Source organism: Chiroxiphia lanceolata, chromosome 12 (assembly GCF_009829145.1).
Source record: "Chiroxiphia lanceolata isolate bChiLan1 chromosome 12, bChiLan1.pri, whole genome shotgun sequence".
NCBI lineage: Eukaryota > Metazoa > Chordata > Aves > Passeriformes > Pipridae > Chiroxiphia > Chiroxiphia lanceolata.
The window spans coordinates 20,793,294-20,820,820 of record NC_045648.1 but is presented as its reverse complement, the minus strand read 5'-3'; the positions used below and the strand labels follow the sequence as shown (position 1 = coordinate 20,820,820).

General features: G+C 41.4%; 1 protein-coding gene across 1 annotated transcript in view; it reads right to left on the bottom strand.

Annotated features, from left to right (window-relative positions):
* Window positions 1-25,510, bottom strand: part of TRPM1 (transient receptor potential cation channel subfamily M member 1) — a 95,860-nt gene extending 70,350 nt beyond the window's left edge. The window contains exons 1-5 of the mRNA XM_032699737.1: window positions 25,311-25,510; window positions 19,513-19,564; window positions 18,762-18,851; window positions 14,943-15,218; window positions 10,871-10,976 (exon numbers count right to left, since the gene is read on the bottom strand). Coding sequence (XP_032555628.1) covers window positions 10,871-10,873 — 3 coding nt within the window. The 5' untranslated portion in view covers window positions 10,874-10,976; window positions 14,943-15,218; window positions 18,762-18,851; window positions 19,513-19,564; window positions 25,311-25,510. The remainder of the gene's footprint in view (window positions 1-10,870; window positions 10,977-14,942; window positions 15,219-18,761; window positions 18,852-19,512; window positions 19,565-25,310) is intronic.
* Between the last annotated feature and the right edge of the window lie 2,017 nt (window positions 25,511-27,527).

Sequence of the window (27,527 nt, the reverse complement as noted above, 5' to 3'; positions counted from 1 at the left end):
AAGACACAGATGCAAGCAAATCCTACACTTACCAGAAGTGAATATAAACTGCTGGGCAGAACATCACCAAGTCACTGAAAAGTAAAAACCATTATTCCATAATTCACAAGGTGATTCTGACATTCAGCACATGACATGAGTTCTGTACAAAAGTCACATCAGGTATTTGTCCTGCTGGTGGACAGTCTGCACTGGCTGTAAATTGTGGGGTTTAGGCAGTGTTGGCCCAACACACACATGTTCTGTGAGATACATACATGTTCCTCATAAGTAGCAGCTATCATCAGTTTTAAAAATTTGCGAAACATTTGGGCTTAAACTAAGAATGTCAGAAAGCTCCCACAAAGCCATGACTCTCACCCTGCTGGAAGCCCCCACGATGTCACAGTGGCAGTGCTGTGGGCAGGGTCCGTGAGGGGTGACACTGTACAGCACAGGAGTCCTGCCATTGACCCCAGGCCCTGTCCCACCTGGAACAGCGAGCTCCCATGCCTGTGTGGGAACCTTTCCTTCATCCACAGATGATTACTCGCTGCGCACACCCACCCTCTGCTCCTGCTGCAGGTCTGCAAGGCACTGACTCGTAAAGAGGGGCTTTGCCGCAGTGCCCCGTGTCTGCAGCTGTGCGGGGAACTCACCTCCTGCAGAACACACCCAGCTCCTGAGGAACAATTCCTGACGACAAAGAGATTCCTAAAAGCCATACCTGACCATGTCTGGCTTAAGAAGAAACTTACAGGGTGCCAAGAAAAAGGTCATGGATGTGTCAAGGAGAATCTTTTGGTTCTACAATTAAAATTGGACAAATCCTCTTCTATCCTGATATTCTTCCTTTGCATGTCACAGCAAAACAAAAACTTCGTAATTCACTTGACCAATTGTGAGCTCTATTTCCAATTACTATTCAGATTGGCTGGCCAAATCTACCTGTGATGACAGTTTAATTATTGCCCTGATTTTCTGGGGGGGCATTAAGGGAGAACCTGCTCTGATGTACTCAGAAATGAATTTTATTATGTCGCAGTTATTTTTTTACTTCCATCACTCATATGACTCCTAAAACTGGAAAACATACAGTTGTATCTCTTGAGCCCTGAAACATTGGCCAAAAATGTGCACAAAGAGAATTTTTTAATCATAGCGAAATTTGAGGGAAAAAAATTGTGAACTCGCAAGAGGAATGTGTATAAAAATTATTTCACTGTTACCAAGTGATCTATCTAACCATAACTGCAGTATTAACCAATTCCAGGAAAATTCCAAACATACCTATGGCCTAATCTTTTATAAACCATCAAAAGGTATGTAATTTGAAGGAAATCACAGCTTCTTGACAAACAGTTGAGGAGCAGAAAGTAAATTCATCCTGTTAGTCTTTTTTTTTCCTGTTAGAAGTTTAATATTACAATAAGAAAGCCCATAAAACATACAGTTTACCAACTGCAACTAAATTCAAGTTCATACTAATTTTCAAACTTCATAATGAATGGTAAGTCAGATCAAAACAGTGACTTGCAGGGAAAAAATTGGTTTTCTGTCTAGAAGCTAAATTCTCTCTGATCCAAGAGAATGTGTTCATCACTGGTTTGTCTGGTCATTTACAAAACATAGGACAAGTTATTTGCAGTAGTCTGAAGGTCTAATAATCTTTCCTCCTTTTTAATCCATCAAAGCATTTCCAATAAGTCACTGGGTAATACTGTACTAGCTTAAAAATTTTTTAAAAATCCATTATACTTTCTATAATAGTGCTGTTGGGATTTCAAAGTTTTCTAATGTATTTACATAAAATATTCTTTAAAATATTTTGTAATATTCTAAAAAATTTAATTTTTTTTTATATTATTGTTCTTTGTTACACCACGTTTGATAACCAGGAAGAAGACTGATAAAATATCTTGGCAGCTCTATAAAAGCTTAAATCTGAGCATCTGGAAGGCTTGTACTGAATATACCCTTATGCAGATTATCACAGAGAATTTACAAGCATGAAAGAATTATAGGCAAGAAGAAATAAATGCAGAGTAAAGCTGTTTCAATAAAATGGTTTTCTCTTCAGAGAAGACATTTAGATCAAGCCAATGGAGACAGTAAGCAGAGATGAAAGCATTGTTTAGTACTAGAAAAGTAAATTGAAGTAATTCCCATTAGTGGGAATGACAGACCAGTGATGTACATCCAGATAAGTTGCTTCCTTTTTTAATAAAGTGAGATGTCTACAGGAAACAACCCCCAAACACAGATGTAAGCACACACAGGCGCACTCCTCCTCTCAAACACCACGGATTCCATATGTCAGTTAGAGCACTCTCTGCTGAGGCAGAGAATAACACCTTTAACTGCACAGCAAGGAGCAGTGGGTGGGTTTGTAAAACCACTCAAGAAATAAAATGTCATCTTCCTCCACAGCACTGCTGCCAAACCCAGGGGGCTACACAGGAGAGCTGAGCAGGGAGCTGGGCAGAGAGACATTCCAAGCACTCCTGGGACTCAGCACTACTGCAGTAAGAACTGGAAGTAAAAATCATGGGCCAGGATCACACACTGGTACCCATTCCTCAGGAAACCGTCCCTGAGAATGGCAAAAGGGAAAAAAGATTGGAGCAGTAGGCGAAATTTTACATTTCACACCCCTATGTTTAGCTACATCCCACAGCTTTAACCATGTCCTGTGTAGGTTTTCCAGATGGATACCAAAGCACTACACCCCTACAAAGCACACCCATTCATGACCAGTTTCAATTCCCGTTTTCAGCTGTATCATTAACAGAAGTTTACATTCAATACAAAACAATGCCCAGATTTCCTGCTCTCAGAGATAAGCACTTCCACTTGCCTAGGTGATGACAGTGCGCTACTAACCTCAAAGAGTCAACCGACATCATTTCTAGCACAAGTAGCATTCCCAGCTGACTACATAAGCCTAAAAACATAGTTTTCTAATCAACTCTAGAAATAACATTTTTTTCATGAAAGGTAAAGTTTCTGTCCTTTAAATGAACATTAAAGCAAATAAATACCAAAAGAATTAGGAAGACTAAAATAAGTAAGCCATGAAAGGAATTTAAAGCTTTTAAAAGGCAAAATTTACTCATAATAAGAAGTCAAATCTTGTTAAGAAAAACAAAATCTGTACTATGTTCCTTTTACCTTCACTTGACTAGTCTTTCCCATGGGATTAGTGGGACAAGATCAAGCAATTTTTGTGTGTGTATTTTACTCTGACCTAACTCCAGTCAAGAAGTAAAATGCTCGATGCTTTGCAGTACCAAAGTGGGCTTGGGGATGTTAAAAAAAATGCTGACTGCACCTGGGGCACTATGCCTCCACTATGGATTTACTATTCTGCCACTTTCAAGTAAGTTTAAATTACAAAACAACATTTTAAAGATGCAACCCTTTTCTTTAATTTCCTTTTTCATTATTTCTTTGTATTATTCAATAAATAAAGTTAACACTACCAGCCTGTGGAACTAGAAGCCATCTGGCTGATAAAGCAAGAAATACACAGTTGTTCATGGAACTCCAGATTATTGGAGGACAGCCTGGTTTTTCACACTATTTGGGCAAAGCCATGAGGCACCTAAGAAGCAGCTGTGCAGGTAATGGGAAAAGTTAAATGAAGCAACACTGCTGCTGAGTATTAGCTGACATTTCAATGTGCCACTTGGCTTTATACCCATCAGAGGAGAAAAAGCTGAACCCACCGCAAACACCTTCCATTTGGATTCTGAATGTTTAGGCTTGGCCCTGGTGCCAAGGAAATTACAGCTGAAACATTCCTTTTTCATCTAGTACTCACTAGTGTCTGTAACAGGGCCTGTAGTGTGGGCATTCCACGCAGCTCAACAATCCCTTGAGCAGAGAAAGGCCCAGGCCCCACAGCCAGCACATACCAACCCTCACTGTACATCACTTTATTCCGAGAGTGGCTGCAAGTCACCTGCATACTCAGCTTCCTTTGTGACATTTTTCTCTCAGTTTATATTTCTTCAAAGTTCCTTTCACCCTTTTAATTAGAATCTGACTCTAACACGGTTGCAGGGGTTCAAAGAGTAGACAAAAACTATTTCTCATTATTTGAATGGAATCAGTTTGAAAAAGGCCAATTGAGCTGGAATCTAAGTAATCCTGAGTTGAAGTTAGTCTATATTTGTTGCAAAAGATTCTATCAATTCATGGATTTTTTTAATATACGTATATTAATTCCCTTCACAGCTGAAAACTGAAGAAACAAACTCATAATATTCGTCTACTACATGCAAGCTAATGATAAACAGTGAGCTCATACACTATAAATCAATCATCTCATGTCTTCTTTCTCCCCCTTTCTTCTTTCATTCATAACCTACACAGCAAATGCTCTAACCACAAACTGTATTTCTCATAGAATCTTACTGCTACCGTTCAGTGAATCACATCAAAATCCTGTCTACATCCTACTAGTCTTCTCATTTATTGCATCGAAATTTGGTATGAACACTAAGTATCAATAGTCATCAAAATATGATTTTGACTATGGATAGGAATAATTACAGGCTAGTACAGTGACATTTAACCCAAAGATCTTTAGGAGAGGAACCTGTGAAAGAACTCCCACAGCAGGAATAAGATCCATTGCCAGAACCAGTGTAAAGAACACAAGTGATACCTCTGAGACTTAAAAGAGCACAGAGGGAAAGGGAATTGTTCCCATTTATAACAGTACCAGCTGTTATAAAAATAAAGGGGCAAACAGTGCCTCCAGCTGTTTCCCTCAGCTTGCACTATTTGGGAAATGGCAGACTTACCCTTTGTGATCCAGATGCAGAGCCTTTAAATGAAGTGCGTTTGAAGGAGCCACTCATCCTCCGTAAGGAACCCGCCAACTTTCCTCCTTTTCCTTTCTTAGTCCCCTGGCCTTTACCCTCCATAAGGGAACTAGTACCCCAGCACCAAAGAAAACTATGATTTTAGTCATGTAGTCTGAGCAGTTTTTTTCCTGAAGCCAACAATCATTAAGTTACAGCTAAAATAAAAAGAGAGACAGGTGCATAAAACAAAACCAAAGCCAAACAATGAGATTCCTGTTCCGATGTGCACCCTGTCCCAAGTGTTACCAGCCAGCCAGACAAGCAGAAAAACAAGGAAATACACTGATACAAACTGCTGTCCCCCTCCCTCTTCTCTACTGACTCTATAATCAGGCTTAATGCACACAGACTCTGCAAGCTATGGTTTTTAATGGACAGAGATTTAATAAATGGTGATTGAAGGTAAATCTACTTTAGAAGCGGCAGCCCAAAAGGTTTTTATTTGTGCAAAGCACAGGGCAGGCAGTCAGATGGAAATTGTTTTGGTATCAGTAGAAAGGCACATGAAAAGAGCAGATGGTCTTCAGCAGACCCTGGGTTAGAGGCCTGGTGGGATCCTAAAGGATAATTGCTGATGGCAAGTGTGCCTAGAGCAGGTCCAGGGAGGAGAGGCAAGCTCTGAAAAGGAAAAAAGCCATAAGACCACAAGTTAGATTCTAAGTAATTAGGGAATGAGGGTAGTGGCAGATAAGGTGTGGTGTGTATTATCTCCATGAATTCCCATTAATATCTCAATGCATCTGTTTTGTACCATTCTGCCTAAATATGTAAAAGGAGGCAGTTAGGAGAGAAAGGAGAAAGAGAAGAAAGAGAAGGAAGAAGAGAAAGAAAGGAGAAAGGAGGAATAGACAAGGTGCTTTAAAACAACAATGAAATAGTTATTGACTAGGAAATATCTAGTTGGCTTCAGAAGGCATGAGCCAGGCTTTTCTTAGAGAGTCTGGTTCAGAAAAGCAAATGGATGAGAGCACAGAGAAAATAGAGATACATTTCAGAAACATACATAGGGATGGATGATATGTAACTGTGAGGTAAGTCAGAAACATCACTAATTTACAGGTTTTAGTTACAGAGTCATACTTTTTAAAAATTTATTTATTTATTTTCGGTTCACTCCTTTGTCCCTCAATAAAGCTGCAACAGGTGCCTGCTTGCAGCTGATTAGAAGAGACAGAAAAAACTGTGTTGAAAATCTAAAACAAAACAACGTGGAAGAGATTGATATACAGAGATGAACAACATTTGTTGTTCTGGTCAGCACAGCCATAATCAAGACAATGAAATTTCTCAGGCTGGCAAGGATAAGTAGCTGACATCTTCTGACATACTTCAAGTTGTTCTGGGAAATGTGAGAATAAAAGTTCCATGCTCTGCAGGAGAATCACTTCTATTACATTTGTGCAAACAGTTTGTGGGATCAGGTTGATGGATTGTAGAGGGGAGGGCACAGAGACTAAAGGGTCACAAATATCTTCTTTTCTAAACATTCGTTACACCTAGGCAAAACCAAGGAAGGTAAAAATGGCATTTTTGACAAGAATTTTGACACCAGCTGATGTAGGATGTTGTTTTACGACATGGCTTGACTTAATTGAACAAGGCTGAGGTAGAAGCTGACAAATGGAACAGAAGAGCATGAGCAGAACAATCTTTAAGGTGTTGTGATCAGATAAGCTACTTTACAAAGTAGAGCTTCATAAATTCCATGTACACCTGCTCTCCAGAGTCACTTCATTGCACCTGGTCAGATGGCAGTAAAACTGCAATTACTGCATGGCCTTCTGTGCTCTATCATTGAGTTAGCTGCAGAACATAAAATATCTGGGCCAAAAACTACCCTGTTTTGAGTTCAAAATATTGTGACCTTTGCAACAGAACAAATTACTTCTATTTATACCCTAACTTGCCTTTTTCGTCTATAAAAGTCATCACTACGTTGTGGGCCATATTCTCAAATGGTGGTAGCTATTGAAGCAGTCACTTGTACCAAGGCCGAGCTGAGAACATGTCCTTACCCAGTATCTTGTTTGAGAATTATGATCAAAGCTGAGAGACATACACGTAGTAGCATATGCTAAACATTTTTGATTTGGACTGTAGTTTAAACGAAGCCAACATGAATGCTGTCAAGGAACACAAAAGCTATTCCTCTTCCTCAGCCCCCACAAGTGTCAATGCAGTGAATGATACAGGGGCATCCTCACCAATCCTTGTGATGCCACCTCACAAAGAGGCACCATGGTACGACAGCACAATTCCCTGGAGTGATGCTGGGCTGCATTCTCAAGAAAAGATGACTAAGGGTATTTTGGTAAAATTTCGGCAAAGAACAAAAATGGGGACATACTCTTCAGAAGGCAGAAATTCAGGAAGTGAATCTGTTCAGAACAAAATGTAGAATGTGAGTAAAGAATTAACCTCGTCCTTTTGGATCTGTGATTCTAAGACATGTCTGAGCTCCCTGTAACTGTTCTTGGTATATTTTAAGGATCATTCTGAATTTTTACAAGTCATCAGCACCCAGGGGATGTTTGCATTCAAGAGCCAGATGAGAGCAATCAGTGCCACAGAACCTGCTGACTAAAAACCCCAGTGGAAAAATAAGGAAACTAAGCTAATGTTCTTGCCTCCATGTGTTTGTATAATACTTCATGAGCCATTTCACTAGCCTAGGGAACAGAAACATGACACCATGCTGGCACTTTCAACAGCTCTGTGACTGAGAAGCACAAGTTTAATAGATTTTCCAAAAGAGCTTGTGGTTTTAGGAGAGTACTGCCACATTAGGAAACCTTTTAAACAAACACTGTTATGAAGGTTCCTGTCTCACACTGGAGTTTCTACTTCAGCAGTTGAGCTGATTCAAAGGTTTGTGTGGCCTGGATCAGATCTGTGTAACCACTTGGTTTTAAATCAGCACAGGGGGAGTAAGGCAAGATATAGTAAGTAATCTCTTGCAATGGGATAATGGACAACAAATGAATATTTGGCACAGTATGGAAGTGAAAGATCCTTAAACTGGTTCTGAAATGGAACAATCCATGATATGAAATGACACATCTGTCCATCATCCTCCATGTTTTGCAATGAGATCAAATCAGTCAAACTTAGGTTATGAAAAAACCAAGAGCATACACCCCCAACAAAAGAGCAAGTAGAGTGCAGGGCACTCTGTTTGTAAGGTCACTGTGAAGGTCCTGGACAGCCTGCTCCCTGGGGAAGAGCAGGAGGCACCCATCTCAAAGTACACAAAAGTAGCATACCGTATAGGCATAAGTAACTGTACATCTTATAGACAGCACACCATGGAAATTTAACACCTGCAGTCATGGAAAGATCCATTTCCCAAAGGCCCTATGTGTTTTTTTAAAAAGTGAATAGTTTGGTTAGAGATTGCTGTAGTTGTTTCAGTTCATAGAGCTACTCTATGACATCACATCAGAGATGTCTGATTCTAGTTCAAATCAAAAGTGATAGATTTAAAGCTTTGCTCTGTAGTCCACCATGTCATCTGAAATGTTTCCACTCTAAATATGGAAAGCAGCAGGACCTAATCCGATGAACTTTATTTACACTGACAGCCCGGGAAGAGAGGCTTATTTATACCCGTGTAAGGAACTCAATGTACAAGACATGTCGAATTGGGCCTTCCTTCACTTTGCATTTAATATGAGTATTAAACTAAACATGAGTTTCTTTCACAGACAATGGATTATAACACAGAAACTAAAAGCACTTTATTTTTTTAATGGAATGTCTCAAAAGAATACTTTCTGTAAAAAAAGTGTGTTGGTTTGATGTCCTTTGACATTTGTGATACAATAAGAAAATTTCAGGAGTCATGTGTTTAACTAAAAAAAACCAGCCCACAGCCCACTAAGGGTACTCATCAAGTACAAGGCTAAGAACAGGAGCTGTTTGGATTCTGTTCAGTGCTGCATAAATGCTTTTCCAAAAAGGCTTATTCCAAGATAGTCATCATTAGTTATGTTGTGCTTGCTACCAAAACATCTCAACAAGTGTCCTCACAAGCAAATTCATCTCCCACTTAGTTTTCCTGCATAAGGACAAGAGCATACACCAGGAATGTCTGAAATCACTACGGTGCTGCAAACTACTAGCATTTTGAAGTCTTTCAAGCCTTCAGAAACTCACCTGCTATTCTGTTACTGGCAGGATAAACCTGCTACTCTCCCAAACTGAAAACAAATGGAAATGTCAGTTACTCCTCAAGAGGTTTTAATCCTGCTAATCCATTTATGTGCTCTCTGCAAGTTGCCCAGTGTCAGACTTAACATATTTCAGTGACTTAACATATTTTTGACTTTCAGAAACCCAGCCTCTTCTGCACTGTTTTTCCTCTCACTGTAGTCCACAAAAAAGCTGCAGGAAGTCAGACTTAACATTTCATAACTGTGCACAAAAACCTCCAGAGCAGATGACAGAGGGTCTATCTGAAATGGGCTGGAGCAGAATGAACATGGATAACATTTTATAGTCGAGCAGCAACACATTTCCTGACTACTGATGAAGTGCTTTGCTCTCCAAATCAGACAATTTCGCAGTCATAGAATCACTTTCAAAAGAACAACATGAAACCAGAACTGTAAGAAATGCTTCTGATTTTGGAGTGTTGCATAGTTCAATCTGTACACCAAGAATGTTTAACATTTGAAGAATTGCCACTGGCTATACTGGCTTGTCTGTGGACAGTGACAGCACTGCCCTTGCCTTCTCTCATCTCCTCACACTGAACATTCCCCAGGCTTCTCCAGCTCCCACCCCTGCACACTCAAAGGCCTTGGGTATGAATCCTGCAGACCACAAAGCAGTGCCTCCCTTTCACATCAGCAACAAAGAGCTATGAAACAACTACTGTGTCTCACTGTCAGCCAAAAGCAAAATGCTCCACTACCCCACCATAGTCCATTACAAAGTCTATTGCTTTTAGAAAAAACCCCCACTTTCTTCCACTAAGATTTTTATAGTTTTCTTCCCTCTCTTCATGAAGAACTAAAGAATTATGCTTTAAGTTTTCCCTTCTTTTTCTTTTGAGTACTTTTCCATTTGTGCTACAAGTATTTTCAATTTTGTAACGCTTAGAAACAGGAAGGGGAAGAGGAAAGAAGGTAGGAAGAATCTAACAATAAATGCAGCATTTAGCAACATAAATGCACATCAGGCAGTGATAACACTCCATAGTGGGGTACAGTAGCAAACCAGAGAGAAAGGTGTTGAGGTCCAGAAGATCACACAGACATGGGGGACCAGAATTTACATAAACATCAAATAGCTGGATTTATCACAAGCTCTACCGCTATTAGTGCCATTCAGCTTTCAAATAAACTTTTCTTTCTTTTTTAAAACAAAGACTATTTCTGGACAGTTGATAGCATTGGGTACATATTAAAGAGTTGTTTTTAAACATTATATTCAGGACTATAATTTCTGGCCTGACTATTAACACGAATGAAACCTAAATGATGGGCAAGTTTATGGAGTTGTGAGGAGGAACAGAAATCAAACCAGTCAAAACAAAGATTCCAAATCTCTGTGTCCCTAAAGACAAGGGAAAAGAACACAAAAGTTCTACATTTTCACGTTCTGAAGAAGCTTGAACAATTCATAAAATCACGATTTTTTTCTTTGGGAGTATGATAATTTTCCAGGCAAAGGGTGTTTCCTATTTGCACAAAAACCCTTTACGATTTTGCAAGATAGAATTTGACATCTTTTTTAGGTCTGAACAGTTGCAACTCAAACAATACAGAGAATTTGGAGAATTTTATACCATTTTTGCAGAATTCCATTTCAAACTTCCTGTGCACAACAAAACTTGGGAGCACTGTGTCTTTAATTCCTTTTGATGGCTCACACTGCAGTTATACACCGCAGTACATTACTGCTCCATCTCCATTGCAGTTCTCAGCCATTATGCACTTAACACTTCTTGATTCTTTATTTTCCCTCCCTGCAATGAAGCACAGACAGAACATTACTCAGTGCTGGTTACCTACCATGAGAAGGAGCACACAGGGTCACTGGGAACTGCTGCCTGCCAGGCCAAGAGAGTCGACTTCTTCTTCAGGAAACTACATATCCTCCAAGCACTGCAGCAGCAGCCTAGGTGAGAGCAGAATGGGTTAAAAATGTAACAGTTTACACAAAAAACTCAGAAGCAACTGCCAGGTGACATCTACAGAAAAGAAGAAAAGAAGTTCCATTTAGGCAATTCCACACCTAAACTCAGAGGAAGACTGTGGCCCACACTGTGGTACTTCTACCTTAGCATTGTCTGTTTATCCATTCCAAGTGTCTTTGTTATTTAGCAACTGTCTGTCCCCTCTCTCCTTATCTTGCAAGAAGAAAAAGCAAGTTTAAAATGAAATTAAACAGATCATGAGACCCATGGACAGAAGAGATAAACAATCTCTGCTTGTGCCAGTGGGCCTGTGAACTGGTGCCTGTGTTAGCACTGCTCACATATCAGAAATAATCTGCACTGATCACATGAACAACAAAACACATGCCAGTCATCTTATTTCAGTAACCTGCCCAGGGAGTAGAACCTGCAGAAACCCACCAGATCACTCTGTCACCTCACCCTTGGGGGTAGATTCAGCTTCCTGTATCTATAGAATCACAGGAAAAATAAGTTGGAATGACTTTTGAAGCTCAGCTACTCTGAGCTCCCATTCAAAGGACAGCCAACTCAAAAGCTGCATCAAGTGGTTCAGGGCTTTCCCCAGCTGAGTGCTGAAAACCCTCAAGGATAGTGTTTCCAGTCCTCTGGACAAACTGTTACAGCACACAACCATTCTCTACTGGGAGGAATTTTTTCCTTATGTCCCTTTGGAATTTCCTTTTCTTCCTTCCTTCCTGCACTGTTTCTTCCTCCTGTAATTCCGAGAAGAATCTGGCTCCATCTTTCCTGTAACACTCTTTTAGTTAGTGGAAGACTGCAACTTAATTCCTCCTTTGCCACCTTCTCATCCAGGCTGAACAAACCCAGCTCTTCTAGTCTATCTTTACATCAAGGGCTTCCATACTCCGACCATCCTGGTCCTGATGGCCCCAAAACTATTTTTGGACAGTTGATAGCATTAGGTACATATTAAAGAGCTGTTTTTAAACATTATATTCAGGACTATAATTTCTGGCCTTACTATTAACATGAATGAGACCTAAATGATGGGCAAGTTTATGGAGTTGTGAAGAGGAAGAGAAATCAAACCAATCAAAGCAAAGATTTCATGCCCCTAAAGACAAGGGAAAAGAACAAAGGGAAAAGTTCTACATTTTCACGTTCTGAAGAAGCTTGAACACTTCATTTGTCAATCTATCTCCTGGGACTAAGGAGCCCCCCAAAAAAAGACAGTACTCTAGATACAAACTCGTGAGTGTCAATCAGAGGGAATAAACATTTCTCTCTTACTAATAAAGCCTTCAACATTGCAAGGGTGCCCTGCTGGCTCACCTTCAATTCCAGCTCCCCAGGATTCCATGTCCTACCAACACATGGGCTTTGCATTTGCTTTAGTAAAGTTTTATTCAGTTTGTGTTGGTCAATTCCTCCAGCTTGTTGGGGAAACAGCCCCCAGTCCCCCTCGGCTGTGCTGCACATTCCCTACAGGTGCACTCTGCCCCGTTCTCCAGGACACTCAAGGTGTGACACTCTGTCAGCCCTTCTGTATCACGTTATATCTACAAGGACATGTCCAAAGGAAAATTCAAAATGAAAAAACTGTGTTCCCCTCAGCAGTTCAGATTGTCTGTGCTGAACTGGAGCACAGACGGGTATCTTCAGCGAAGCGAGGCTGAAGGTGAGCCTGCAGAATGCCCTTGCAGCGTGGAGGGCTGGGTTAGTAATGGGAAATATTTATTCCCCGATTGGCACTCCCCAGTTTGCTTCTGGAGTACTGTCCTGATTTCAGGAACCCCTCAGTCCAGGGGCTCAGTACTCAGTTCATATCTGTGGAAAGGATAACAGACCCATACTTCACACATTAATACAATTTTCTGCTTGTGCTCTCTTTTTTTTTTTCCCCTATAAATATTACCCAGAGTAAAAACAGTAATCCAACACTGCTTTACAGATAAGGAACAGTATAATTGGTTAAAGGCTCAAATATTGATAAAAAACTCACTAATTTTGACTGCTCAAGGTCAGACAGTTCCTGACCTAATCCTGACAAATGCTGTCCAAGCAACAGCTCTAATAATAGCAAATGGGAGCTGCCACAGTTCTTCAAGTCGGGTTCTTGTTACCCCAAATGACTTTTCAAAAACTGAAGTAGACAAAGACCCCTATCCAGCATATAAGACTTTCTAAGTCAGTCTCAGTGGGATTTGTGAGGATCTAGCCCATGTTTAAGGGGTATTTCTGAGAACTCAGGCCTTGATGGTTTATTACTTGCCACATCCCCATGGACAGTAACTTCCTTCCCATGCAAATTGCCCACTAATGGAATTAAAGAGCTAGTGACAGCTTCCTGCTGTCCTCAAAGAGGCAGAGCTGAAACCAGGACAGTGGATTCCCTCACTGCTGCACTGCATGTTCAACTTCCAACCAAGCTGAAAGAGCTGGGGGCATGTTTGGGATCACTTGGGAGAAATCTGGCAAATCATTTCCTTGTCTCATTCTGGGATTCTGCAAACAGATAGGTGTTTCAAGCTAAGAAAAGAAAATTGATTTGTTGACTTGTGTTTCTTTAAAACATGAGGAGGTAAAACCTGAATTCTAAAAATGGGACTAGGAAGACAACGATAAGAAAAGACTGTATGCAGACTGAACTTCACAACGGTTTTAGGGACACAAACAGGATAAGCAAAGACACTTTTACTCTGGATACAAAGCTGAGCCTTTAAAAACATTCTAGGATTTCAGTTCTACTTTAAGGATAATGACAAAAAATTAATTACAATTATGTTCATTCAGTCTCAGAACACTTAAAAGTGACTTTCCTTTTAGATAGACAGGAAACCATAACTCTTTTCAGTCCTCGCAGTCATAGCAATACAATAAATCAGCTGACAGAAAGGATTACACTGCACTTTATGTGATTATTTTACAGACCAGCTTTGCTGCAACATTCTCCATTTTCTGAGCATCATCAACCCTGAGCAAGGAATTCTCATTGGACTCAGACTTGTCTGTGTGACAAGGCACTTCCTTGTCCTAAATTAAACACCTGTTAGCCAACACTGACAAGTGGTAAAAGATACTGACAGAGTGTTCACCCCTGGATGGCCATTATCATCAGTTTGCCTGAATAACCAGGTCAAGATTTTTCTTCATTTTCCTTATATTTTCATTATTTTCCAAGCACTCTGTTTATATGCAAACAATCAGAAGGGGTAAATAAAATGCTTTCAAATATTTTCTGTTCAATACAGTTTGAAATGTTTTTTCTCCTATGTCTAAAACATCTTGAAACGGTGAGTACATTAATACAGATTCTTTTGCCCTGTAATAAAAATGGAATGCTAACCCTGTTATTGGAACCACAAACTGGAGCTATAGGGGAACACCACGAGTCTGTTGGGCTGGGCAGACTGGGAAGATGCTGGGGCCCTTCTGGGTGTGAGCAGGGTGACCCTACATCCAAAATGCAAAAAGGACCGATTTCAGAAGTAGAACCATTGCCATTGGTGGTGGCCCCCCACTGAAAATGAGATTCATGTTGGGTGACTGATGTATGTTTGGACACAGATTTCAATGAGGACAGGATCTCAGGAGAGTAACAAAAGGTCTTGTTTTCATTTCAGCTGAGTAAAATCATCATTTCAATTTACAATGCACCACTTCCAGACCATTTCCATATCTACCAGCAACTAAACTGAAGGCTGAAAGAAAGAATGGCTTTTATTTAGCTAATTACAGAGGACTTGAAAGGGTAGTGAAGAAAGAGTTGAAGAATTAAATCATAAGCAAAATGAGAATTTAATTGCAAGCAAGCATCGAAGCCTTGAACTGCACCACTAGATACCAGCCCACAAAACCCCACTGATTTGAGAACTGAAAGAATGAGCTTGTAACTCTGGAAGGAAGTAGCTTATTTCTGCTTCCCACCACAAGACAGTACCTACAACTGGTGACAAAAACCTGGACCCTGCTTGGGGAAACAAGGAATGTCTGAGCAGCAGAAATGAGTCTTCCTACTGTGCTCCATCATCCCCGAGGGAGAGGAAGCAACTGGCTCTTGTTGGTAGACACGTGAAGTCCGAAGCGCACAGCGCCGCATCCATTCAGTGGGACCCACGAGAAGTGCTCCTCACACCCCAAAATTCGGCTCCTCGGTGCCCACTCACACTTTTTTAGGTATCACCAGCACCATCTGGTGGGTGCTTTGCAGCACGTGTTTCCTTGAAGGGAAAGCACAGGATTTTCGAATGGAGGACTGTCTGTCCTCCCTCTAGAAATATAAGCATGTCTAATGTTTAATACCTCTTACATTGCATTAGCATGTGGAAAAGGTCAAATATGTTGAATATGTTCATCTTTATTTGCAATTAATTGTCCAGAAGATGTTAAAAAACCTCTCTGTAAGAAAAGGAATTATTTAGCCATTGACCTTTCCTAAATCCTAATGTACTGGTATTGTACATCATCATGTTGGCTCTGATTGTGAAGATTGCTTTTCAAATAAGAAAAATAAATAAAATACACAAAATAAATTTGGACCAGTTAGCAATAATGGTAACTGTAACCTAGAGAAGACCTAGAAATGTGCATATGAATACATTTTGCTGCCAGAAGAACAAGACAATATGAAGGACGAGTAAGCTGCAAGATGAAAGTAAAGAAAAGAGGTAGAATGGGTTTAGATGTAAAGCAAGGAACTGAGAATCAGATAATCTCTTCCTGTCCCTCATTTTGTACGGGACCATGCACAAGCCACTCACATGATTTTAATACCTTGGTTTCTCTATCTGAACAAAAGAAGCAATCATATAAACCCATGCAAAAATCCTGAATTCCATTATATTTGCAAAGTCATTCAGAATTCTCGGACAGATACAAGTATGATTATGGTTTACAAAGTGCTTGAGCAAACAATCCCTACATTTTCATACGAACATTCTCACCTGTATTAATAAGCCTACAGCTCTTCACAGTAATGGGTTCAAAAATTTGCCAATATTAATGAGACTTTACAAAACATAAGAAAGGGAAACCTCAGCTGAACTTTCAAGGATGCTCACTTAAAAGGGCTAGCTGCAAAAAGCAAACATTTAATTTTGCAGTTTACACATCACCAGAAGTAAGAAAAACAAAGAAGGAGAAATACAAATATAATGTCATGTTCCCCCTTCTCTGCATTATAACTCTACCACTTGGAGGTTTCTTTATTTCAGTTAAATTTACCTATGACAGATGACGCAGTGAGGAAACAACTCTAGCACACATCAGCAAGCAATGAATCAGCATGTTCTAGATGGCCTTGTCTGACAGAGCTCAGCACCTGTCAGTGTACTGCTGGTCCCTATTTATTGTCCTTGCAGAACTCACTGAGTCCTGTGACATTCCAGTGAATTTTTCCATTATGCAGGGTTTTACCTTCTGTTGACAGATACTTGTTAAGAAATGTGCATCAAAGCAGTGAACCCTGATTAAATTGGGGGAAATTTTAAAAAGCCAATTGTGCGAAAAACTCACGGTTCCATCTGCCTACCAAGCACTAAAGATGCAATTATCAACCTACAGAGAAGAGTAGGGCAGCCCCTTCATGTTTTCCCTGATTTCCTGGGGATTGCCAACAGGAGTTGCTCTAGTGCTTACGCTACAGAAAGACACCACCACACCCTCTCCCTCTCGGACAGTCAGGAGCACCTCAGCCCTTTTATCTGTAGATCCAGTTCACGCTCAGTGGTGAGATGTGCCAAGTTACTCATGAGAAACAAAGGGCTTCTGGGCAGCTACAGATCACTCCTGGACCACCAACACCTCGACCTCCTGGCCACAGCCTGCCCTGCCCTCTGAGGGTATTGGGCAAGGAGGTTTTGAGCCATTAGAGAGTGTCCAAAGGGGGTAAGGAAAATGTGGAAGGGCCTGGAGGGGAAGCCATGTGAGGACTCTGAGGGCACTTGGTGTGTTCAGCTGGAGAAGAGGAGACTGAGGGGAGACCTCACTGCAGTTCCAACTGCCTGGGCAGGGACAGAGGAGGGGCAGGGACTGAGCTCTGCTCTGAGGGGACCAGGAACAGCACCCAGGGAGTTGTGTCAGGGGAGGTTTAGGTTGAAAATTAGAAAAAGGTTCTTCCCCCAGAGGCTGGTTGGGAACTGCCCAGGCTCCCCAGGGCAGTGGGCACAGCACCGAGGCTGCCAGAGCTCAAGCAGTTTTTGGATGATACCCTCAGGCACAGGGTGTGACCCTTGGGGATGGGCCTGTGCAGGGCTGAGGGTTGGACTCAGTGATCCTTGTGGGTCCCTTCCAACTCAGCATATTCTGTGATTCTGTGAAAGTTGGCTGTGACAGACCCATTACCCAGATCTCTGTCCAGAAGCAATTTTAGAATTCCCACCTTTACCAGCTCCTTCAGTTACAGATGCTCCATTTCTGCTAGGAACACTCACCACAGTAATACATTCCAGCTGACCAACTCCTGTCACACAGATCTCCAGAGAGCTGAAAGATGATGGGGTTTTCTCAGCTACTTCTTAAACTTCAACAAATAACATTGATAAGGGGATACATGATGGGACAAGGACTTATCTTTTTCCTCTTTCATAGTCAAGTCTAATAACTTTTTGTAGTTGGGATCACATCAGTTAGCCATCTCTCTCTCCTGACTGCAAAGTCTCAGAGGCACCAATAAAGACAAAAAGTGGTCCAAAACACAAATGCTGGAGTTAAAGTAGCAAAGCAAGACAATCAAACACTACAATTCCAGCTGACCTTGCAGTAATAGGATCACATCAAGATTAGTCTATGTCATAGATTAAGCCCACTGAAGTAAACTAATCTTTCTGTAGTCACCTAAGACTGTATGTTTACTCACTAAGCTGGGAAAAACTCGCGGGTGTAAAATGCATATTGCTGGAACAGACCATCTAGACTGCACCTACAGCAAGGTTTAGCACAATTATTGCTGCAACACTGACTTTAAGGTGCCTTCAGATGGGAAAAGCTCTTTAAGCAGGTTTTTAAAACCATATTGTGTGATTTATGAAGACTAAAAGACTCTCAGACTGCCACTTCACATTTAGGCAAACATTTGTCTGTCTGTGCCCAGGAACTAAGGCACAGCTGGGGGCATTCTCGTCCTCACAGGAAGCCCCTTTCTGGTGCATACATCACACTCCTCTAGAAAACATATTTACAGCCTGCACATCTTTAGGAGCTGTCCATTCTGCCATCTCAGTATAGGCTGCTCACAGCCATTTCTGCACGGTTCCTTCTCTCCTTCACCTCTGTTAATTAAAATGTATTCCAGGGTCTCAAGTTTGAGTCTCCGTCAAAACATCAACATATGACTGAAAGAGGGAAACTGGGGGAATTAACACAGAAATAAACCATATTTTGGCAATGTTTCCTCACATGCCTTTGTTTTCCTACTCATGGAAACAATCACAGCCCAATGCCCCCAGATAACATGACTATGAGTTGTATCTGGGAAAACTCTGTAACCCAGATGCTGAGCTGACATCAGATGTTTTCTTACCGAAGGCACAGTGTAAGTGCCACCAAACCCAGGCTGTGCAAACCTCTGGGGAGTCAGCACTGCAGAAGCACCAGCACAGTGAGTCCCTGCCTGCACTGCCTGTCTCTGTGTCACTGTCACACTGCTGCTGCTGAACTCACCAAGCTGGTCTAATTTGATACTCATTTTTTAAAGGAGTTCCTGCCCCAACAGAGAAAGTGCAAAATTTAAAATGAGCAGGTCCACTTAGTGTTTGAAAACATACCTACACATACATCCAGTCAATATATTCCTGCTTATTAGTCCACTCAAAGCAGCTTTCCCCACTTGTCCTCAAAAATTTCATCTTCATGTGCTACAGGACAAGAGAAGAGCAATGAAATGAAGAGCTTCAAGAAATATTTTATGAGTAGGTACAGTCTTGAGAGCAAATTTGTAAATAATGAATATAGTCCAAGACTAATTTGACAGAGGATGAAGAAAACTTCTTAACTATGAAAACAAATTCCAGTTAACCAAGTACTCTTCTGTGCTGTGCAATAGAACACGTTTCTGGGTTTTTTCCCCCTTGGTAATTACTAGAGCTTTCAGGGCCCAACCCTACACACCTTACAGGTGTGGAACTCTCCACATAAAATTTACTACAGCTCAGAAACAGAAGCAGTGCATATTTCAGAACTTAGGGGAGAGTTAAGCATAGATGGGCTTTATGCCAGCCCTCAGCAGTAGGCTGAATTCCACCTTTAATGAAGTCGATATGAACTAGGCTTTTCCAGGATCTGCAGGATTGGGACTAAATTAGAAAGCTGTTGTTATATTGTTTCACTGCAGCCAACTAATTCTCAGCATAGAGACACATTTCAATCAGAATTCTGACATGGGCTTTAGTGGGGAATAAGCAAATACAACAGCAATCAACCAAAAGGACAAAGTAAGGCAATTATGACATGTTTGTGTATCCATGGTGTAAAGCCAGTAAATGGTTGCATTCAGCTCTGTGCATGTGCATCAATCACCTTTGGTTCTGCTGTCCAGTGTCCAGCTCAGGAGGGCCCATGCCTTGGCCTCCTGGAATCATTCCAAAAATAACTCCATTGCCATCACTAAGGGCTGGTGGGATGGCTTCTGTGACTGGAACTGTGAATGGAAGGATACAGGAAGGCAGGCAGGGCGGTGTGTCAGTGCCCAGCTGGAGCACATGGAGCTCTGGGATGGATGGGGAGCCTGTGGGTCAGGATTAAAGGGAGGGCAGGGACAGGGGACATTACAGTGGGGTGTGCCACAGGGCCCCTGACCAGGAAGAGGAATGGACAGACAGGAGCAGCCTCATGTCCACAAGCCCTGGTCTTCATGGGGCACTTCAACCAGCCCCATTCCTGTTGGAGGGACAACACAGCAGGGCATAAACAGTCCAGGTTCCTGGAATGCATTGATAACTCCCTTCTCCAAGTGACAGAGGAACCAACAGGCAGATATACAGTACCTTCTCACTACCCACTACTCCCACAAGGTTCTGCTAAAAGTGTTAGTATTAAAAAGAGAAAACACATTCAAGGCTATAATATTTTCACAGTCATTAACGGGATTATTATTCCCTAATAAAATTCAGGACTGTGAACACCAAAGACCTATTTTATGAGGACACATTTAGTTGTAACTATGAATGAAAAAGAAATCCCAAACAGAACAAGGAAGAAACATGGTGATATGGCAAATTGAACCACTGGTATTTTTAAAAAGAAAACTTGGTCTCAGCTTGACGCAAAAGGTTTCAAATTAAGTGTGACGGCAAGCAGTTTCAAGCGAGTCTGACAACTGGCTTGAATGGAAACAAGACTGAAAAGAACCATTTGTAGCTTTGAACACATCCGTATGTGATTACTCGTGATGATTCTATCCCTGACTGACTCCATTTGCAGACACTTTCCTTGACAATGCATGACTCTTGCTTAGCTTAACCCACATTTTATCCAAGATGTCCTTGCAAGATGGATTCTTGGAAGGACTACGTTTGCCCACAACTTACTTTTGCACTTTTAATTTCCAAACTCGAGTGTTCTGAACAAAGGGTGAAGGCACATGCTGATTCCATTCAGACTGATATTACTAGCAGAAATGGATAGCAAGTAAGATTTCTGCAGCAAAATGAACATGAAATTTCAAGGAGAAAGGCACTTTGAAGAGTTTGCCATTGACGGTCCTGGAACAGGCAGCCAGGGCTGCAGAGACTGAGTTGTGTGTATTTATGACATGGTTCATAAATACCCAGCAAAAGAGTGAGTCCTCTCAAACAGAGATGACCATAAGACTGAGGTTTTCTTGCTGCCATTGAGCTCTCTTTGGAGTTGCTATATCCATATTCACTAGTTCTTCCTGGCTGCTGTGCACTGCCAGTCCCTGCAGGACTCCTAAGCTCAGGAACAGGGAGGTATTGGCAGCTTCTCACCTGAGACACTCAAGGCCCAGCTGGTGACTAAGTCACTGCCAGGCTCCATTTCAGCAGCCACATAATCAACACAGAGAGGAGGAAAGCTACTGTATTGCTCTAATTTAATTTTCTGTCATGAGTTCACTTCAGAGTGAGCATGACCATAACAGATTCCAGGGCGGGTGGTAAAGTGAGATGAACTGCAAACTTTCAGAGATCTACCCCTTTGCTTCAGGTCAAGGAGGACTGAAGAGAAAATCATGACAGTGCAACAAAAATAACATCAGTTAGACAAAATCACTTAATTTCAAGTCTTTGCCTTGCATCGTGTTAACAGCACCAGCCATTTTTCATTCATCACCTATTTCTTCTACTTTCTGTGTATCAGCAATGTTTTGTTCAACAAGTATAATGAGTACTAAAACCCCTGAACTTTGATGAAGCATTTAACAAGTACATAGCAAAACATATGTATGTACCTCTGTGCTTTTTCCTCAAGCATGCGTCAGACATCTAAAAATATACTTTCATTATTCATTTGGAAGAGAAGAAAAAGAATCCCTCTCTTCTTTTAAATACAAGAAAGAGACAGAATATATTTGTTTCGATGACACAATCTAGGTATATAAAAATATTATTGTATAAACACAAAAGCTCAGATTTACACTACTTAGGATGAATCGAAGGTCAAGTATCAGAAGAGATACTGGAAAAGAAAAATCCCTCTTGGGAGAAAAACACAGGCAGCTCTCATCTCACTGAAGGTAGAGTGAGCCTTTTTTAGCTTTCTGCTTTGCTAAAGACCTTTGACCCAAGCAAATGGCCACTCAAACAGTGGTAGAAAAGACGACCACATTTATTTTCTCAGCACCCAATCCGTTCATTTACCTTACTGTTCTCCTTAAAACAGAAAAATGAGAAGCACCTACCTTGTCAGACTTGAAGAAAGCACCATATCCTTGGGCTGTATGTTAGTTAAACGTAGGAAGATATTGTTCAGTGTAAAATCAAAGTATTCCCCATAGCCCTGAGCATGCAGAGGTTCTTTTAGCTCTGCTGGAGGATGTGCAAACGTCTACTCAGAGTATTACAAAAGGCTAATTCCTAATTCCCTTGAGTAAGCCTGCTTGCTGCTATGGACTACTACAGGCTTTATTCCTATTAGAGACTTACTGGTTGCCAAAGGTGACAGTGTTGTGTCACAGATAATCACGAAAGTGATATGGTAAAGGGTTTCTAATATTTGAGCTCTGAGTAAAAAGATCCAATTGTTAAGTCTGTAGCTGTTTAAGTCTAAAACCAAGCAGATAGTTATGTTTTACTTTTCCAGCATTGGCATAGTCACATACTCCTTCCATTCACAAGCCAAACTGTCACTTGAAGAATCCAAGTGAGCACTTTGGGGCAGGCTGGTACTACTGCCCAGATACCAGCAATGATGAGAAGTCAGAAAAAAGAGTGCTTGCATTCATTCTTAAGTTTTGGGTGTAGGCCACTTAATCTTTTCTAATCATGTAAATTAGAGCCAGGCTGGTTACCAAACAACAGAACAAATCCTAGGAGGGGTTAACACCTGAAATTCCATCTACAGCAGGAACAAGAACAGTGGTACTGACTGGAGACATATTGTTTGATGTACTCTGCTACTCTGAAAAGACACAGATACCTGGCAACCTAGCTGTAATCATAATGAAACTCCCTTTAAATAGCTGAAAATATCATTATTCAGTTAGGCATTCTCCAAGGCATATGTGAACATAGGCATGAATTTAATGAAATTTCTGCATCACAACTTGCTTGTGTTTCTGTAAGGGAAGCTTTGTATTTTATTTGTCAAAAACCTAAATGAGGCAATTTTGGTTTAGTTGACTTATACAATCCTGGAGTGTGTTGTTTGAACAAATTATATTGTGGCATTTAGCTTCAGGTAACACAAAGCAATCTTTCCAGGACAGAGTGCCAGAAAAGAAGCTGCCTTGCAAAGAAACCTTTCTTTTTTATTTATTAATTTGTAAGGAAAAAAGAAAAATATTAATTTAATGGGCAGATGAGTTTCCAAAGAGGTGACAAGACAGCTGTAGGAGAAGTTCTCAAAGTCCAAGTGTAGCCACTGAGTTCCTGGTTGAAACGCACAGTACAGCACACTTGTATAGCTGAAATTACTCTGTGGTCTGCTACTTTTGAAACAATGCTTTAGTTTCCATAACTAGGAAATCATTTTAAATGAATCCACTTTGTAATTCTCAGCCTCGAATAAACTATTTTCAGAATCCTGTTTTCTGCCCAGTAGCACATGCCATGTAAAAGACAGTATTATACAGATTTGTGCTCTGTTGTAAATGTAACTGGTTTCAGTAGTTTTTCATGGTCTATAACAACTAGAAAGGTCACAATTAATGCAACCACAAACAAACCTGAGTCCTGGAGATTGATGTTCCCGTGTGGTTTCTCCCTGTCTCGGTGACACACACCGAGTCCTTCTGTTTTAGGCAGTTTCCTGGTTTTTACCCCTTTCCCATGAGTCCGGCCAGGCTTCCCTGCCCCATTCCCACCAGGACCCGGCAGATGGCGAGCGCGGGCCGCGGGCACGGTGTGGGCAGGGATGGGGAAGGGAGGGAAGGGGGCTCTGGACATCCTTCTTTGGGATCTGGGGAAAGGAGGGAAGGGGGCTCTGTGCATCGTTTTCTCTTTTCATGGCTAATGTCCCAGGGGCATAGATTTCCTACTTAAGTGTGTACCAGTCCCAGATGTCCCTAAGCTGCCCAAACATGGACCTATCTTCACCTACAAGGAAGGTGAAGTGACACATTTCATTTAGGTCAATCTGGCAGCAACTCAAAAAGACAAAGAAACAGATCAGAACACATCTTGCTCATATGCCAGAACAAGACTCAAGAAGGACATGAATATGGGAGAGAGAAGAGGATTAATAACCTGAATTTCCAGGGGATCCTGATCATTCTACTACAGGATGTGACAGTGCTTCCAACAGCAAATGTGTTCTCTGGAAGTTTTAGTTCTTTGGCTGCATCCTCAGCTACAGTAATCCTTGTCTTAGGATGCTGGATAACAGTGCAGTATCTCCCAAACACACTGGTAATTTCTAATTTGGTCTTCCTCAGATTCTTTATTAAGGATCAAAACCCCAAAAAAATTCTTGGAGCACTGGCCTCTAAAGTGAGTCTCTGAAAACAGGAGCTACCAGCAGGCAGAAACATTATTTCCCTTTACCCAACTAAAGTAAAGTTGAGACTGTGTAATAGGCTCAATCAGACAACATGACCACAAAAATGTATTTTTGTCTCCCCATACAGAACTGACTACAGCCCTGATCTTCACACTGTTGATCTTGCTGCCCACTCAGCCCTGTTGGGGGTCGCACAGCGACTGCCCAAGAGCATCAGAGAGGCTGGAGGGTCACCAGCCTCACATGTGGCCAACACACCAACATCACCTGCCTCTATGGCCAAAGGCACGTTCTGACACATAGTTACTTCTCACAGACACAGACTATGAAAGAAACTCCTGCTGATATTTTTTCAAATTCATTTTTAGGCAATTTAATGTTTTGAGAATTTCATTTTTAATACAATCAATGTTATCAGTTGATGAAGGAAATTCTGCACTCACTGAAATGGAAGTAATGTAATCATGATCAGTGGAGACAGGTTGTGGATACTGATCCATGTGAACTAGGTGCTCTTAGGCTGTCAGCAATGCAGAAGTAATTGATGTACCAAAATCTAGACAGTAATAAATAAATAAAGCAGATAAATATTATTAAGAATAAACTACTGTTACAACAAAACTACATGTTACAGGACCAAAACAAGAATTCTGGCTAAGAACCCACTGCCTCTCTAAGGGGCTCTGAGACAAAGGAAACTGCTGAAGCCAGACTAACACTATTAGCAGACTCTTCTTAGAAAATCAGACTTACAGCTGGTAATAGGAGACCTTTAAAGCTATTATTATTATTATATTAACTTCTGGAGAAGACATAAGGAGGTTTACAGCTGCCATAAAAGATGATTGCTTCACTGCTATTGTAAGCACTATCAAACTCAGGCATCAGTAATGCTGAACTAGAACTAATCTAAAAAATATAAGATTTTGACTTAACTAGTTGAATTAAGAACCTAAAAACCAAAACCAACAAAACAAAATAAACAAATGAGAAAAGAGAGAGAGAGATTGGTTAGTGTTCACAGACTCAGAGAATGCCCAGCCACTGCTCAGAATGCTGCACAAAAATGCAATTCAGCAGGTTATGATACCCAGGCCCTCAGACTCCCAGACCATTTGCGAATTCCCAGCAAGGCTTTCAGAATGTTCCAGTTCTCATCCTGGCCTATCAACCTCCCCCCAGCTATTCCTCCTCCTTACCAGAAGGGAAGCAGTCTCCACTCTGTCGGGTGATTCCTAAGCCAAAGCCATCTCCGTGAGCAAACCTTCCTACCTCCAAAAGCCAGGTGTACCTCTCAGGCAGCCAGCCCACATGCCTCTGCTGCTCAGGGCTTTTAATCTTAAGCTTGATTAGGGGAGAAGAATGTTTAAGTCACTGTCTTCCTCATGTGCTGTGAGCAGACCCTGCGTGGTTTCTCGGTGTTCCAGGCAGAAGGGAGCCAGAGCACACCGTGTCCATAACACCTCCTCTGTGGCCATGGCTGGCAGATACACTGGCACAGAGCCACCATCTTCTCTAAAAGGGTCCAAGGAACAATCAGACAAAGGAAAACAAATTATTTCCTTCTGAAAAGGGTCTTCCTAAGGACAGCTTCCACTTGCCTATGCTTTTATGTTGGTTGCCAAGATGGTAGTGAGGAACCACACACGAAAGGGAAGCTAACCTCACAGTCACAGTCAGCTGTGTGACACCTGTTGAAAACAGCAGGGGGTGAGGATTCTGAGATGCCTTGAAGGGTTTTGGGGGGCATTTTTTATAAGCTCTGGGAGTCAATGTCCTAAAACTGAACTTGAACAGTGTGGGCCCCACTGCAGCGAGGCAGGAGGCCACCTAAAATGGCTGGCAGCAGAAACAGGGACACATAAATGCCTTGTTTGCTTCCCTTCCTCCCCAGAGGATCCCTCCCAGTCCCCTGTGTGGCATTGCTGCAGAGCAGCCTTCCCTCCCAGCCCGAGTACAGTTCAGTGGCACAGGTAAGTTGTGTCTGGGGTGTATGATGTGATGCTTCTCCTCCCCTCCTCTAGGAGACAGCTCATGGTTGAGCTCAATAGCAGTTGTGTAAAGCAGAGAGGAAAAAATAGCTCTGCCTCCTCCACATTAATTAGCTTTCAAATCTCTGCACTGTATCTCTTTGGACAACTTCAGAGGTCTTAATCTATGTTAGGAACTAATTAAAGTTATGAGGAAGGATTCTCAGCCATACCTTGGCACATGCACCCAAGGAAAAGGGGCATGAGAAGCCTGAAGTCAGGTAAAGCACAGTACACTGATGGCTTCTGAGCACCCAGTGCCAGCTCAGCTCTGCAGGGCCAGCACATGAGATGTTGTCTCTGTACTGTAAATCCTCCTGGCTGCTGATGATGTCTAGAATCACAGAAATGGAAAAGTAACTTAAGTCATTGTCCCCCTTGCTTGTTGTGGGTCTTGTGCTCTGCTTCTTACTTAAACAAAGAGAAAGAAAATCCTGGCAGTTGGATTCCCAAGCTGACACATTTTTTCAACAGTGCTAAACAGAAGCTGCTGCAATAAAAAGGTTTTACTGTGACTATTACTAGAATTACTAATATTAGAACAAGAGAAAAAAGCATCCTCATTTGAAGTGCTTAGACTCATTGTTCTATGATTTCAGCTACACGACTAGCTAACTGATGATTTCAGCCATCAGATGTGGCTGAAATGGGGTATTATGAATGCTGGCAGGCCCACTGACACAGAGGAAACAGACTTCTGCACCTTTTTGTATATGGTTTGTAATCCAGAAACGAACAGATGACTGTGTGCAAAGTCTAGTTCTCCTGATCTCACACTGATGTCAGCTCCAAAGCCAACATTTCCTTCATTCAAATTCCTTGAACACTGGCCTACTTTCCATGTTTGTATTCAGAACCAAAAAAAACCGGAATAAACAGAAAGACTGGACAGCAGGTGTTGTGCAGCTCCAGATCTTTGTTCCTACTGGGATAGGTGGGGTTTTGTACTTTAATTGTGCTGTTAATCTTACATGAGTCACTGCCTCAACTCTTTCCTGCCTTATACTACACCAACAGGCATGTGGGGGGGGACCATGTGTGTTGTTAAAAGAAACTTGAGGAGTCCCTGTAGAGATACCAATGTAGCTGGGGACATTTCTAATCTTGATTTTGAATGAAAATACACAGGAAGAAAAATAGATAATACTAATGAATCCCAGAAAATCCAAATGAGGAACTAAATGAAAGTACTCCAGCTAATCTCTGGAGTGCTGGCACTCCCCAGCTATTTGATAGCCGAGGTAGAATAAATAATCAGCCAATTTTTTTATACATTAATCTCCTGGAAGGGGGAAGCAGGAAGGGAATGTAAGTTGTCTTGGTGGAATGTTGTCAGATGAGAATTAAAATTCCAGTCTTTACTGAGGCCTCTGCTGGAATGTGCAT